General features: G+C 34.3%; 1 protein-coding gene across 5 annotated transcripts in view; it reads left to right on the top strand.

The window, feature by feature from the left end:
- The window catches only part of FER (FER tyrosine kinase), a 470,473-nt gene that overhangs the window by 313,207 nt on the left and 142,205 nt on the right, over nucleotides 1-15,061 (top strand). For all 5 annotated transcript variants that reach the window (XM_060093231.1, XM_060093230.1, XM_060093228.1 and 2 more), the window contains 2 exons: nucleotides 2,629-2,744; nucleotides 5,203-5,297. In XM_060093231.1, coding sequence (XP_059949214.1) covers nucleotides 2,629-2,744; nucleotides 5,203-5,297 — 211 coding nt within the window. The remainder of the gene's footprint in view (nucleotides 1-2,628; nucleotides 2,745-5,202; nucleotides 5,298-15,061) is intronic.

Here is a 15,061-nt window from a genome sequence, read left to right on the forward strand (position 1 = left end):
CCAGCCGCTCCGCAGCATGTGGGATCTTCCCGGACCGGGGCATGAACCCGCGTCCCCTGCATCGGCAGGCGGACTCTCAACCACTGTGCCACCAGGGAAGCCCGAGATAAAATTTTGATGATGGACCACAAGTTCCAGAAGGCAACTGGAGGTTGGGGACAGAAGGGAAATAGTTGGAGATGACAGGTTGACGAGGAGTCTGCAGAACCTAATGAGAATTAGAGAGGGGGAAATGAGGACTACCAGGATCTTCTGTGAGGACCAACAAAAACATACAGAAGAGACAATGAAATTTAGCCTCATGGACTTAAAGCCAGTAGCAGAGATGAAGCTATGCCTGTTACATGGTAGGGAGCAATGGATATCGTAGGCTTTTTCCTGACCTCTTTGGATGGAGAAGAGGTGGTCTGTGAAGCAGAGTCTTTTGTGCAGTGTTTGGAGATTCCTCCCCTGACCACCGTTAAAAGAACTGAAGTCTTCTGAGTAATGATTGTTAAATGAATGTTTACAATTTTCAAATGCCTCGTATGTGCCAAGAACAGTTATATAGGACAGAAACCATTAGAAAGGTACAAAGGGGCAATGGGATGATAAGTGTTCAGGAACAAGATGTATAATTTTGGGAAGATCAAGAAAGTCTTCATGAAAGAGGTGGCATAGAAATGAATTTAAAGATTAGTTAGCATGTTCTCTGATTGGAGGTGAGGGGAAAATGTACAGAAGGCATGGCTGGGATCACTAAGTAGTTGAATTTAGGACACATTTAGCAGTCAGAGGCTAAGATGGCTAGACAGAGGCTGAGAAAGGAATGGTAGGGAAGGATAGATATTAAATAAGGCAGTAGTATAATCAAAGTTGTGTGTTGGAGAGATTAAGGGGCCGAAGAGGGTGAGGGACTAAGGATGAAATCAGTTCAGGTGAGAAAACTGAGATCTTGAATCAGGGTAGGCTGTCTGCGGTGCTAGGAGGAAGGCAAAAGTGTTCCACAGGAAGAATCTGAATGCTTGTAGAGAGTAATGGCCCTACTAAATGAAAAGGTAATTTAGTCAGGAAATGTCTTCTAGTGAATAAAATGTTAAGTTTCAGAGAAGGTGAATTTTAAGTGCTTCAGAATCATTCAGATAAACAGAGGCTCAGCAGTAATTGTGGGTACTAATACCTTCTCTCAGCTCTGAATGATGTGATAATTGTGGGAAGGAAAAAGCCTTGAATAACAGGGAAGGATATAAAGCTCAAATTTTTCTTTTTCTAGTTTGTGATGAATGTGCACTGTGTTGAAGTTATTGTATGTTCACTTTTCATGTAAGGGTGATCAATCATCATTTTGGATGCATATTTAAGAGTTGAATATTAGACTTAATAATACTATTCATTACGTAAATATTCAAGTATACTTAAAATATTAAGTAAAATAAGTGTTAATTAAATTAAGCAAATAGTAATTCTTTAATAAATAAATTTATTAAAATACCTATTAGTAAATTTAAATGATTAGTAACATGTAAAATTTATACACCTTGGATCATAGGTTAAGAGTTACATTGAACGTAGAACTCAAACTCATTGATTATCAGACCTGTAGTTTAGTTACTTGTTGCTCAACAATGACAGCATTAAAAGTAATTATAATACAGTGCTTGCACATTATAATTATAGCTATGTAAAAAATACATATGCATACATAGAAAGACTTGAAGAGAATACTCCAAAATAGCTGTTGTGTTAGATTTATAGATCTTCTCTGTATTCTTTTGTTTCATAACTATAATAAAAGTGACTTCAAACTGGAAATAAGGCATTTTAAATCAAAATATGTTCTAGCCATAGAGTAAGGTTAGGAGTTCAGATATTTGATAGAAATGAACTCATCATGGGTGACACTGGCATTTGGGCAAGCACCTCGTTTTCCTTGGTATCTTTCAGGGATTGACAGCCTGCAGCAGTGGCTGTTGACAGTCCTTCATCTGCCTTGGTTCTGTTGCCTCTCATCTAGTGTCTTACTCTCTCACACTCTGGTCCAAGTGACATCTGGCTGTGTAGATCAATACCACCAGTCACCTCACAGAATCTTGGCTTGCTTTATTTATTTGTTTGTTTATTTTAACATCTTTATTGGAGTATAATTGCTTTACAATGGTGTGTTAGTTTCTGCTGTATAACAAAGTGAGTCAGCTATACATATACATATATCCCCATATCCCCTCCCTCTTGCGTCTCCCTCCCACCCTCCCTATCCCCCGCCTCTAGGTGGTCACAAACTTGGCTTTATTTTTAAACGCCAACGTGATAAAACTTAGATCTAAGGGGGTGAAGGGAACTAGATGGAGTGAAACTTAGGTACTTCTGACAGCATTAGTTTTTCCTTTTATTCTATTTCAGTTTTTTCCCATTTCCTTTTCAATTCTCCACAAACCTCAGTCCCTCAAAAGGTTGGTGTGTTGGATAGTGTATTTAAAGTTAATTGGTAAGAGCAACATTCCCAGTCTTTATTTCTACTTAAAACTCTGAATAAAGCTAACAGAGTACTTTGATGAACTCAAAACTCATCGTTACATGCTTTCCTTGTATTTTGCAAAGGTTTACCTGGCTGTCTTACACTCTAAACAATAAATATATTTGTATTTTCAGGGAAATTTTGGTGAAGTATTTAAGGGCATATTAAAGGATAAAACTGCTGTTGCTGTTAAAACGTGTAAAGAAGATCTTCCTCAGGAACTGAAAATAAAATTTTTACAAGAAGCCAAGTAAGTTCTCTAAAGTAATGTAAATATGTATTTATAATATGAGTAAGTGATTCATTAAAATGTAAGTTTGAAGATATCTTCAATATGATTTGATGAATTAGAAGTAAGCGCTTTCAGGGCCGTCAAAAGTAGGCACTTATTATACAATGTGAAAACAAAAAGTTTCTATGTGTTTGAGTTAGACTGCAGGTCAGTTAGGCAATCACAGTCAAAAGAACCAGATGCTTTTGAGAACAGTGAGTATTCTTTGAGTCCTTGAAAAATATTGCAGTATTTTTTGCTTTTATCACACATGCATATACACATATGCATATATGCAGTGTTGTGATTGTCCTTATACTAAGAATATTACTGTATTCTATATATAAAATCCATAATTTAGACATATATTTAGGTATATAATTACATCTTTCCTACCCTCCTTAGATATTATTGCTTGATTCTTTATTCCCAGCTGTTAGCTTTATTTTCTGAGAATCTCAAATTTCTTCTTTAGCTCATTGCATTGTTTCTTTTCTAACTGATCTTTTAGGATGATTTTCTTCTCTTTTTTCTGTTTTAGCTAGAATTTAATGTTCCAACCTGCCAGCCCTATGTTTCAAATAGTTTAAACTCTTCTGTTAGTGGTAAAATCTAATATATACAGCAAAACACAAAACAAATGGAAAGGGGCTTTGGATAGAGTGAGAATGGACATATGAATGGGAGATGAATGGATGGATGAGTAGGTGGACAGTTGAGAGGGAGAGAAGGAGAAGGAGGATATATAGATCCAGAGATGGGTGGTATAAAGGGAAGGAAGGAAAGGTGTGTGTGTGTGTGTGTGTGTGTGTGTGTGTGTTGTCTCCATCATGGCATTGTATATAAAATTGAAGTTTTTGTAAAGTGCCATGGGAGAACAGAGGACATGGCAACAAAAGAACTAAATCCCGTGGCATAGAGCATCTTGATGTCATTTCTCCATCATCTAAAAGTGGATATTTATAGCAATGGATTAAACTAGTTGGGTGCATTTATTAAATATTATCTATGGAATATAGTTGCAAACCTTTTTCATGTATATTATTAGCAATTCAGAAAAAATATCCTATGATGAATTTAAAAGTATGCTATCACAATTGAAACGTATAGCCTCATTATTTTGGTTATTCATAGGTATCTTAAGGTATCTTGCTTTCTAATTTGTGAATGTTTTACTGAAAGATAGAGTTTAATTTCTTTTAAAGTGAAACTGAAATTTTATGTTAAAAATGACAATTACATCCACGCAAACTCCCAAGTATCCTTTAACAGATAATAAAGCTATATATTTAGCTATTTAATGTTATTTGGATTCATCCTGGCTGTTTTGTGCAATTTCTTTATTAAGCAATTTTCAACCTAAGAAATGACATTTTGGATTACAGTCAATCATTCTAAAACTTCCTTTTTAATTCCTCATAGAAACTGCAAACTCAGTTATTGACAGAACATTTTCTTTATCTCTAGAATTCTTCCCAGTGTATTTTTTCATTTATTAAATTTATATATTTTCAATCGATAACATTTTTCTTAGAGCTATCTCTGCTTTAGTTGTACATGTACAGCACACATATAAACTGTTTTATCTTTCTCCAAATGAAGTTATTTTTTTCATTCTCCTAGAAAGGAAACTGTGTTTTTTCAAATATGAATGAATTTATAACTATGTCAATAGGATAACATGGAATATCATTTGGTAACAGAAAACATCAGGGTAGACAGGCCTCTGAGGGAATCTAATTTATTTTTAACTCATGCTTGGGGTCCTATAGATGAGTCTATGCTACTTTTACAGCTGTCTGAAATTCTGCCTTTATCCAAACTAAAACTTCTCTGCCTCAGCTTAAGTCTTATATTACTCATTGTTTAACCTTCTGCCAGGTTCCTCAAAACTTTTTGAGTTTTTACTATTTTGAAGTTGATCATGATCATCAAGAAAGTATGTATTATGAAATCTAAATATGAAGTGATTACTCTATAGCATTTACCAATATGAATCGTTCTATTTTTATTTGTTTCAAATGAAGTATATATATAAAACAAAACAAAACAAAAAGATGCTGCCCTACCAGCTTACAGTTTTTGGTCCACTAATACTTTCCAGCTTTTGTGAGGGTGGCTAAAACCAGATTCTTTGAAGGGAGTTCTGCATATTTTGGACTAAGTAAGTTATTCCTGTTTAGCATGCTTATTACCTATTCAGAGTAGATAATAATTTTTAAACAAATATTTAATTGAATAAAAACTGACTCATTTATATCTATATTTTGCCAAGATTTGTCAAGACATATACATCCCATTTATCATAATTTGGGTTCGTACTAAAGTTTTAAAAATTGTGTTGATTAAAGTGCATTCTACTTGTGCACACTACTCATGATCATAAATTAATGCTTACAACTTAAATGGTAACTATTCTTATACTTCTCTCATCCAGAATTCTCAAGCAATATGATCATCCCAATATTGTCAAACTTATAGGAGTTTGCACACAACGACAGCCTATCTACATAATTATGGAACTGGTTCCAGGTAATGTGATTTTAGAGGTTTCCTCAATAACGTTTTAATGTCATGTTTTATTGCTTTTATATGTTCATTCTCTTTGATTTCTCCTTGTAAAGTTTCCAAGGATTTTGTTTAACATTTTCCTGATGATGAAGAGCTTGTACACATACTTGATATTTTTATAGTCTATAATACTTGCCATTTTCTAGAAAGTGTCAGCCAACCTTTTTAAGAGAAGATATATTATTACATTGCAACTACACATGGAAATTAGTTATATATAATCTTTCGGTGAGAAAGTCTATTTAGATAAATAGTCTACTTAGGTTTACTTTATAATAATGATAGTACTGTCTTATATGTCGTTCATTGTATATCATTTTACAAGTACATTACCATACATCCTTTTGTTTAGTTGTATATAATAATATCATAATGCTTTGGGTCACAAACTATGAACTTGTTTGATATGTGGACCAAAAAAAGGTGATCTCTCTAGGAATTTGTCCTTTTATTTCTTTCTGGTGACTTTTAACACCTCCAGGTATTTTGGTTAACTACTTTTGCCAACAAACAAGGATAACATCAAACTGATACTGTGTTATCTTTATTGTACATCTTTCTGTTGTAGAAAATATAATCAGAGGTAAAATATGATCTTGATAAGATTTATAAATACAGTATTTAATAACTGAAAAGGATTTGCTTTGTTACCTTAAGTATTTATTCATTTTACAAGAAGAAACTTAAAGGAATATAAAACATTTTTCTAACTTTAATATACATCACATAAACCTGATACTGTAGATTGCCCATTAAAAACTTTTCACATAATTCTTTCATTATTAAAGGATAAATTGGTCCAATTTTACCATGCTGGTTTGATTGTTATTAGAATATTTCTTTATTACCATATAACTGCAGGATTCCTAGATCATAATCATTTTCATCCTCAAGATGGCAATATATATTTGCATGGTTTACACTATTTACGATTTATATCTTAAAGTAGCTTTCATACAATTTTCATACAAAATTTTAAAAACAATTGAATAGCCTATAATTTTAATTAAAATGGGATGTTTAAGTATTATAAATACATAAAACATTCACGTAATGCAAATGATGTCCCCAGTTAATAAGGGATGTCACTGAGAAACTTAGATTTGAGTGGTAGGGCAGACTTGATGAGGAAAAGTCATTTTGGTGTTACTATGACTGATTAAAGGAGCATGGTAACAAATTCCTGATGGCAGGTCCAAATTGCATAAAGCAAAAGATAGCTTTGGAAGAGAGCCAGGAAAGTGTTTATCTGGACACTAAATAGTAACCTTTATTGATATATTTTTAAAATGATTAAGAATAATAAACTTCATTAGAAAACGTCCTACTCAACAATCTAATCTTACCCCAAAGCTAATTGCTATTTATTTTTTTGTGTTTTTTTCCCCCAGGAAAATATTTACTATAGATACCATGATTTTATGCAAATGTTTTAATTATTCAAAATCTTAACATTGCTGATCTTTTTATCTATTACTAATATAACATGGTTTCATTGTTTCATATTCATCCATATAGTTCTACCTTTTCTTTATAATGGCTACAGAATATTCCATTATATGGCTTTCTGTAATTTAAATCGATCTTCTATTTATGGATACTTTGGTTGTTTCCATTTTTATTATTTGGATTTTTTTTCTTTTTTAAACAGTGCTTGAGTTGGATCTGAGTTTATGTGCATTTCGATTTATGGTTAATGTATTAGCTTTCTATTGCGGCACAACAAATGATCATAACGTGGCAGCTTTAAACAATATCCATTTATTACCTCACAGTTGTGTAGGTTAGAAGTCCAGGCAGGCTTTACTGGGGTTCTCTGCTTAGGGTCTCACAAAGCCAAAAATCAGTACATCAAGCTGAGTTCTTGGCTGGAGGCACTGGGGAAGAATCCATTTCCAAACTCCTTCCGGTTGGTGGCAAAGTCTCATTTCTTACGGTTGAGAAATGGCCTAAGTTTCCCTTTCTTTTCTTGCTGTGAGCCAAGGGCATCTCCCAGCTTCTTAAGGTTTCCTACATTCTTTGATCTTCAGACCCAGTGTGTCACATCTTTCAAGTGCTTTGAATTTCCCTAACTTCTCCTTCTGTTTTTCATTTCGTTCTGTTTTGTTTTTCAAAAAAGCTGGGAGAATACCCTCCACTTTTTTGAAAGGTCTTGTGATTAGATCAGGCTCACCTGGCTAATCTGCCTATCTTTAGGGCAACTGTGCAATATGACAAAACATCATTATGGGATTGATATCTAATCATGTTCACATGTTCCAGGGATTAGGGTGGGACATTACTGGGAGGCCATCTTCAAATTCTGCCTACCACAGTGGACTTTGCTAAATTTTCTTGGAGGTTAGTTGCAGTGTGGGATCTGAAACCACATTGAACTTTTTGTACTCTGTTACATTAATTCCATTGGTCAATCTTATAAGATGAATGCATGATTTTTGTAGCATCATGCTTTGTCATTTCTCATTTGGAAAATATCAAGTGACCAGGTTATATAGATCTTCCAAACAGTGAAGTAATTCATTATACAGTATCAAAAGACCACATTCATTAACGTCATCTCTAATCTCACTGGAAAAGTAATAGGAAGTATCAATTTCTTTATAGCAAATGTGTTTTCTAAAATTTTAACTTTCATTGCAAAGCTTGGATTCTTCTTCCTGGTAACAAAAACTGTCAGTTTTTTGCCTTGAAGTGTTGGACTTACTTAATTCAATTTTGAGAGAATGTCTGTCAAAAATCTAATATTTAATAATCATAATTTGTCAATCTTTTTGAAAACAGATTTATTGATATGTAATTGACATATACTTTACGTATGTACACTTTATTGTATTGACATATGTATACACTTGTGAAACCATCACCACAATCAAAGTAATGAACACATCTATCACCCCCAGATCTTCCCCATGCCCCTTTGTAGTCCCTTCCTCCTCCCCCTCTCAACCCCTGTCCCAGTCAACCACTGATCTGCTTTCTGTCACTATATATTAGTTTGTGTTTCTTAGAATTTTATATAAATGGAATAATATAGTCTGTACTACTCTTTTCCTTTTTGGGTCTAGTTTGTTTCATTCATTTTGAGATCCATCCATGTTGTAATGTTTATCGGAAGTTCATTCTTTTTTATTGCTGAGTAGAATAGCATCATATGAATATATCACCATTGATATCAACTGTTGATAGACTTTTGGGTTGTTTCCTATTTGGGGCTACTGCCAAGTAAGCTGTTGTGAACACCCATGTATAAGTCTTTGTATGGGCATGTGCTTTCATTTCTCTAAGGAAAATACCTGGGAGTGGAATAAATGAATTAGATAGAATGTACATGTTTAAACTTTTAAGGAATTGCCAAATAGATTTTAAAGTGAGTATACTAGTTGACATTCCCAACTGTACTTTCTCTACATCTTCATCAACACTTGGTGTGGTCAGTCTTTAGATATTATAATTTTATGCAGTAGTGTCTCATTGTGTTTTTCGTTGTCTTTCACAACTGACTAATGATGTGAGCATCTTGTCATGTGCTGATTTGCCATTCATATATCTTCTTTGACGTGTCTATTTAAATAATGTGCCCAGTTTTTAAATTGGGTTGTTTTCTTGTAATAAAGTCTTGGTTCTTTATATATTCTGTATACAAGTCCTTTATCAGATGTATGATTTTCAAATATTCTCTCTCAGTTGACTTGTCTTTTCATTCTTTTAATAGTGTCTTTTGAAGAGCAGAAGTTTATAATTTCAAACTTTAAATTATGTTTTTCTTTTATAGGTCATATTTTTGATAGTATATCTAAGAAATCTTTGTTGAATCCCAGGTCACAAAGGTTTTTTCCTATGTTTACTTCTACAATTTTTATAGTTTTAGAATTTAGAATTTATAGTTCATTCTATGGTCCATTTCATATGGTTATGAGGAATGGTTTGAAGTTCATATTTTTGGCATATAGATATTCAGTTGTTCCAGCACCAATGACTCTCCTTTTTCTCCTGATTTTTTTTACCTTCATTTTTTAAAGTATATTTATGTGTAGTTTTATTTTTGGACTCTAATTTCTGTCGATCTTTTTGTTTGCCATAATGCCAATACTACATTGCCTTGACCACTGAAGTTTTATAGTAAGTCTTGTATCAGGTAATGTTATTTGTCTAACTTTGTTCTTTTTTAGAAATGTTTTGGCTGTTAGAAGTCCTTTGCATTTCTCTAGCAACTTTATTGTTAGTTTTTCAGTTTCCATATAAAGGTTTGCTAATATTTAGATTGGGATTACATTGACTCTATAGATCAGTTTGGGGTGAATAGACTTCTTAACGATATTGAGTCTTCTGACCCCTCTACATGACATACCTTTCTAGTAGGATAGGTCTTCTTTAATATCCCTCAGCAAGGTTCTGTAGAGTTTAGTGTATAGGACTTTCCATCTTTTGTCAAACTTATCTCTGAGTATTTGATCTTTTGTGATGCTGTTGTAAGTGATTTTTTTTTAAGAACTATGTTCACTATGGAAGTCACAGAAGATGTGAATAATACTGTCAGTCAACTTGACCTACTGACCTTTATAGGACACTCTACACAACATCACCAGGACATACGTTCTTTTCAAATACACAGAGAATATTTACCAAGATAGATCATATCCTGGGCCATAAAACAAATCTCAATAAATTTATAAGAATTTAAGTTCTATGAACACAGCAGAAATAAAATAGAACTCAAGGATAGAACAGTATCTGAAAAATCTCTAAATATTTGGAAAGTAAACAATGCATAGCTGAGTAACCAATGGGTCAGGGTGGAACTTAGAAAGTATTTTGAACTAAATGGAAAGAAAAAAACCCACATCTCCATATTTATATGATGCCTATTAAGCAGTACTTAGGGAAATAAATATAGCACTAAATGCCTGTATTAGAAAAGATGAAAGGACTCAAAGTTTTGACCTCAATTTCTACCTTAAAAAGAAGTGCAAATTAACCCAAAATATATAGAAGAAAGGAAAAAAATATAGAAGAAATCAATGGAATCCTTTGAGATTAATAAAATTGATAAAACCTCTACATAGACTCTTCAGGAAAAAAAAGACACAAATTACCAATATCAAGAATGAGAGAGGTGACATCATTATAGAGTCTACAGATATTAAAAAAGATATTCATAATATTTCCTTAACTTTATATAAAGAAATTCAACAACTTAGATGAAATGGACAAATTTTCTGAAAGACGAAAACTACCAAAGCTCATTCAGCCTTCATAAACCCATATCTTTTATAGAATTGGTCATTAAGAAACCATCCTTCAGGGCTTCCCTGGTGGCACAGTGGTTGAGAGTCCACCTGCCGATGCAGGGGACACGGGTTCGTGCCCTGGTCCAGGAAGATCCCACATGCTGCGGAGCGGCTGGGCCTGTGAGCCATGGCCACTGAGCCTGCGCGTCCAGAGCCTGTGCTCCGCAACGGGAGAAGCCACAACAGTGAGAGGCCCGCGTACCGCAAAAAAAAAAAAAAAAAAAAAAAGAAACCATCCTTCAAAGAAAACTCCAGACCTGTATGGCTTCACTGGTGAATTATACAAAAGTTTTAAGAAGAAATACACCAACTCTACACAAATTCTTAGAAAATTGAAAAGGAGAGACTACTTCTCAATTCATTGAGATCATCACGACCTGATTCTGAAACTAGACAAAAATATTACAGCAAAAGAAAACTACAGACTATATGTCATTATTACATATATAAATTCTGAGCACAGTTTTAATGAAGCAAATGCAACAGCAGATAAAAATACATCATGATCAAGTGGAATTTATCCTAGGACTACTAGCTGATATAACTTTCAAATATCAGTCAATGTAATTCATATTAATAAAATTAAAAATGACATAATCATTTCAATAAATGAAGAAAAATCATTTGGCAAAATCCAACATTAATTCCTGTTAGGAATTCTCTGAAATTGAGGAATAGAAGAGAACGTTCTCACCATGAGTGGCTCCTAAGAAAGACATGTTCCTAAGATGACATCATATTTAATGGCAAATGACTGAATACTTTGCTCATTTATATCAGAAATAAGACAAATATGCCTACATTTACCACTTAAACACTATACTAGATGTTCTAGCTTCTAGAACAATACAGCAAAAAATAAAGCAAGAAAAAGTAAATAAAAATCACCTTTTAATATGCTTAAGGTATTTTTCACCTTTGCCGCAATATTTCTTTGCCAGTGTTTGAAACCAAAATGCTAGCTACTATACTAATATAAAAGACATTATAGCATTCTATGGTAAAACCACTATAGCACTTAAAAATAAATGATTGGTTTTTTTGTTTTAAACATTTTTAAAATAATTTAAGATAACAAATAGTCTTTATTGATTTTTTCTCTTCAGACACAGCTTCAAAATCTCTAGTGTTGAACCAGTTATAATCTAACATTCTAATGTTACAAAACCTGGGCCAAAATAGCAAGTTCAAAAACAATGAGCTCATAATTTTGACATTTTCAAGTTAAGGCCTGGTAAGAAACTCTTCCTATTTTCTCAATTTATTGTTGTTTAAGCCTTATGCATCTTTTCCTTTCTCATCAGTGAACACGTTTACATACCAGAATATAAAGATAAATGAGGCAAACACCATAAGGTTCCTTGTAAGGAAAAAAAAAAAATATATATATATATATATATATATATATATATATTTCCACTATAAGATGAAAAGCTGATAAATACATGGTTATGAAAAGCATAGGAGAGATTTATCCCAGGTTTGCAAACCAGTTTCAACATTTGAGAATTTGTTAATGTAATCCATCACATCAATAGGCTAAAAGAAAAATCAGGTGATCATATCAATAGATGCAGACAAAGCATTTAACAAAATCCAACACCCCTTCATAAAAAAAATTTTTTAAACTCAGAAAACTTGAGGAACTTGCTCAGTTTGTTTTTTAAAAAATCTACAAAAACCCTACAGCTAACATTATACTTAATGGTGAGAGACTTGAAGCTTTCCCACTAAGATCACAAACCAAGGCACAGATGCCCCTCTGACCATTCCTTTTCAACATCTTACTCAAAGTCCTAGCTAACATAATAAGGCAAAAGGAACAAAAGTTGTACTGACTGGGAAGGAAGAAATAAAACTCTTTGTTTGGGGCTTCCCTGGTGGCGCAGTGGTTGAGAGTCCGCCTGCCGATGCAGGGGACACGGGTTCATGGCCCGGCCTGGGAAGGTCCCACATGCCGCGGAGCGGCTGGGCCCGTGAGCCATGGCCGCTGAGCCTGCGCGTCCGGAGCCTGTGCTCCGCAAGGGGAGAGGCCACAACAATGAGAGGCCCACATACCGCAAAAACAACAACAACAAAAAAAAAAACCTCTTTGTTTGTAGAAGACAGTTTGGCAGTTTCTTATAAAAGTAAGCATACTTTTACTATGGAATCCGACAATCACATTCTATAGTATTTACCCAAAGGACTTCAAAACTTATATCCACACAAAAACCTGCGCAAGGATGTTTATAGTAGCTTCATCCATAATGCCCAAACTTGGAAGCAACCAAGATGCTGTGCACTAGGTGAGTGGATAAACAAACTATGGTACGTCCAAACAATGGAATATTATTCAGCACTCGAAAGAAATAAAATATTAAGCCATGAAAATTCATAGAGGGAACTTAAATATATATTGCTAAGTAAAGGAAGCCAATCTGAAAAGGCTATGTACTTTATGACTTCAACTCTGGCATTTTGGAAAAAGGAGAGCCATGGAGACAGTTAAAAAAAAAATTTCAGTGGCTGCCAAGGGTTATGGAAGAGGGAGGTATGAATAGGTACAGAGGATTTTTATAGGATATTTAAGCTACCATGTATGACATAATAGTAGATACATGTCATTTTACATTTTTTCAAACACATAGAACCTACAACACCAAGAATGAAACTTGATGTAAACTATGGACTTTGGGTGATAATGATGTGTCAATATAGGTTCATTAGTTGTAACAAGTATAACAAATTCTAGCAAGGGATTTGATAATACATGAAGCTCTCTAGTAAGGAGCAGGGATTATATGGGAAATCTCTGTATCTTCCTCTCAATTTTTTTTGTGAATCGAAAACTGCTCTCAAAAGTCTTAAAAATTTTTTTTAACATAAGTGAAATAGACTTGGTTGTCTTTGAGTAAGTTTAAGCTCTGTCTCCCTCACTCCATTTAGCTCCTCCTTCCCTCCCATTCTTTTTTTTTTTTTAATTTATTTACTTATTTATTTATTTTTGACTGCATTGGATCTTCATTGCTGCTCGCGGGCTTTCTCTAGTTGCGGCGAGTGGGGGCTACTCTTCGTTGTGGTGCGCGGGCTTCTCATTGCGGTGGCTTCTCTTGTTGCGGAGCACGGGCTCTAGGCGCACAGGCTTCAGTAGTTGTGGCATGCGGGCTTAGCTGCCCCGCAGCATGTGGGATCTTCCCGGACCAGGACTCGAACCTGTATCCCCTGCATTGGCAGGAGGATTCTTAACCACTGCGCCACCAGGGAAGCCCCCTTCCCTCCCATTCTAACATTCAGTGTCATGCGTGCACAGTTATTGGAAGCCTACAGAGGGTAGTGGTGAAGATCATGAGCTCTAATAAGTGTGAAGATCATGAGCTCTAATAAGTGTTGGTGAGGATGTGGAAAACTGGAACCTTCATACATTGCTCATGGATTGTAAAATGATACAGCCACTTTGGAAAAGTGTCACAGTTTCTCAAAAAGTTATACATAAATTTTCCATATAAACTAACAGTTCTGATCCGAGGTATACACCTAAGAGAATTGAAATGTGTGTCCACACAACGACTGCAATTGTTCATAGAAACATTATTTATAATAGCCAAAAAGTAGAAAGAATCCAAATGTCCATCAGCTGCTGCATGAATAAACAATATAGTATATCCATACAATAATAATATTAGTGTTAAATGATAGAGTCATGAGCTAATAATATATGCTACAGTATAGATGAACCCAAGTCCGATACAAAATGAAATGCCCAGAAAAGGTATCTATAGATAAGAAGGAAGATCCGTGATTTCCTGGGGCTAGGGGTTTAGATGGGGATTGACTCTATACAGGCGAGAGAGATCTTTATGGAGTGATGAAAATGTTCTAAACTGTATTGTGGTGACACTTGTACATCTCTCTCTGTAAATTTGTCAAAACTCACTGAATTGTACATTAAGATGTACAGCTCTTAAAAAAAAAAAAAAAAGACCAAGAGCCAGGCATTTTGGCCAGAAGCTTGTTTTTTAATCTTGCTCAATCTACTTAACCCTTCTGTTCCCTCCCTTAGTTTTCTTACCTGTGAAGTAAGAATAATAGAGTTGCTGTAAGAGCTAATGTACTGCGATTTTGTATGTGTATACCAAACACACATAGACACTTTACATATGTATATGTATATATAATTTATATTTATATATATAATCTTAGAATATTTAACCATAATGACCACTCTGTGTATTCTCATCATGTCATAATTTTTATTGTTATTATTTTATAATTGACCAACAGAAGAAAGTGATGATTTAAAATGACTCCTATAATCCAGGCAGAACTTTAACCTAACCTTTGAACTTGCCCCTGCCCCTGACTCTAATCCTAACCCTAGATTTCTTTAGCCAAGTGATGTGACAGCAAATTGGGAAGCATAAAGTTTGGTTTAGCTCTTCCCTTTCCACCACCATT

This window comes from Mesoplodon densirostris, chromosome 3, assembly GCF_025265405.1.
Source record: "Mesoplodon densirostris isolate mMesDen1 chromosome 3, mMesDen1 primary haplotype, whole genome shotgun sequence".
NCBI classification, from domain to species: domain Eukaryota; kingdom Metazoa; phylum Chordata; class Mammalia; order Artiodactyla; family Ziphiidae; genus Mesoplodon; species Mesoplodon densirostris.